Source organism: Vavraia culicis, assembly GCF_000192795.1.
Source record: "Vavraia culicis subsp. floridensis unplaced genomic scaffold supercont1.186, whole genome shotgun sequence".
NCBI lineage: Eukaryota > Fungi > Microsporidia > Pleistophoridae > Vavraia > Vavraia culicis.
This window is the reverse complement of record NW_007360789.1, coordinates 1-926: the sequence shown is the minus strand read 5'-3', so window position 1 is coordinate 926 and position 926 is coordinate 1. Positions and strand designations below refer to the sequence as shown.

The 926-nt window shown below is 46.2% G+C and overlaps 1 protein-coding gene across 1 annotated transcript; it reads right to left on the bottom strand.

The window, feature by feature from the left end:
- On the bottom strand, positions 1-926 carry VCUG_02709 (uncharacterized protein; the record flags this gene model as incomplete). Its single annotated transcript, XM_008077527.1, has 1 exon — positions 1-926. A coding segment is annotated over one exon (926 nt), but the record flags the coding sequence as incomplete, so codon positions are not given.

The following is a 926-nucleotide window of genomic DNA, read 5'->3' as shown; positions in this document are numbered from 1 at the left end:
CCGACTTTGAATACGAAATCGCGTCAAATATTTGGTTGATTTCACTGGGGTGGTAGACAGGAACCTTGATGGGATGAGATGAATCAAGCATATCAGATTCCATTCCTCTGTCCAAATCATCGTTGATGAATGATACCCAGGGCTCCCAATCAATGAGCAATTCTTTCGTGTTTATGGGATTTACAATGTTGGGATCATTCTTTTGCTTCTCCCTAATTGCATTACAGCCAAGTGCGGCTGCCCAGGTGGCGAACCCTTCGTTGAGCCACAAATCGTCCCACCACTTTGGTGTTACCAGGTTTCCAAACCACTGATGCGCTATTTCATGCGCCACTGTTTCAGCGATCAGCCTACGCTGCGTCATGCTTGACTTGTCCTTGTTAAACAGCAGGCTTGTTTCCCTGTATGTGATTAACCCCCAGTTCTCCATGGCACCCATTGAAAATTCTGGCACTGCCACCATGTCAAGCTTGTCCAGCGGGTATTCAATCCCAAAGTACTCTTCAAAAAACTGCAGCACCTGGTCGGCAACATGTAATGCATACATTCCCTGGTCCACATCGTAGGTCGAATAGACCGAAACACGACCCTTCGTAATTTTCTGCAAATCGCCAACCACAAACGCAATCAAGTACGTGCTGGTCCTCTTCATTCTGTTGAAGGTGACCGTTTTTCTGGTGCCTTTGATCACTTCGTCCTTTGCGCTCATATTCGATAGGATGGTAAGATCCTTATCAGCAGTAATTTCGATGTCAAATGTGGCTTTCATTGCTGGATGATCAAAGCACGGGAACGCTTTTCGAGCATCCGTTGGCTCGAAATGGGTGGAATACATCTTCTGGTCTGTCCCGTACTCTGACGAATAGAAGCCCTCCATTTTCGTGGTCACTCGGCCATTAAAAGTGATTGACAGTCTGTTTTCATTT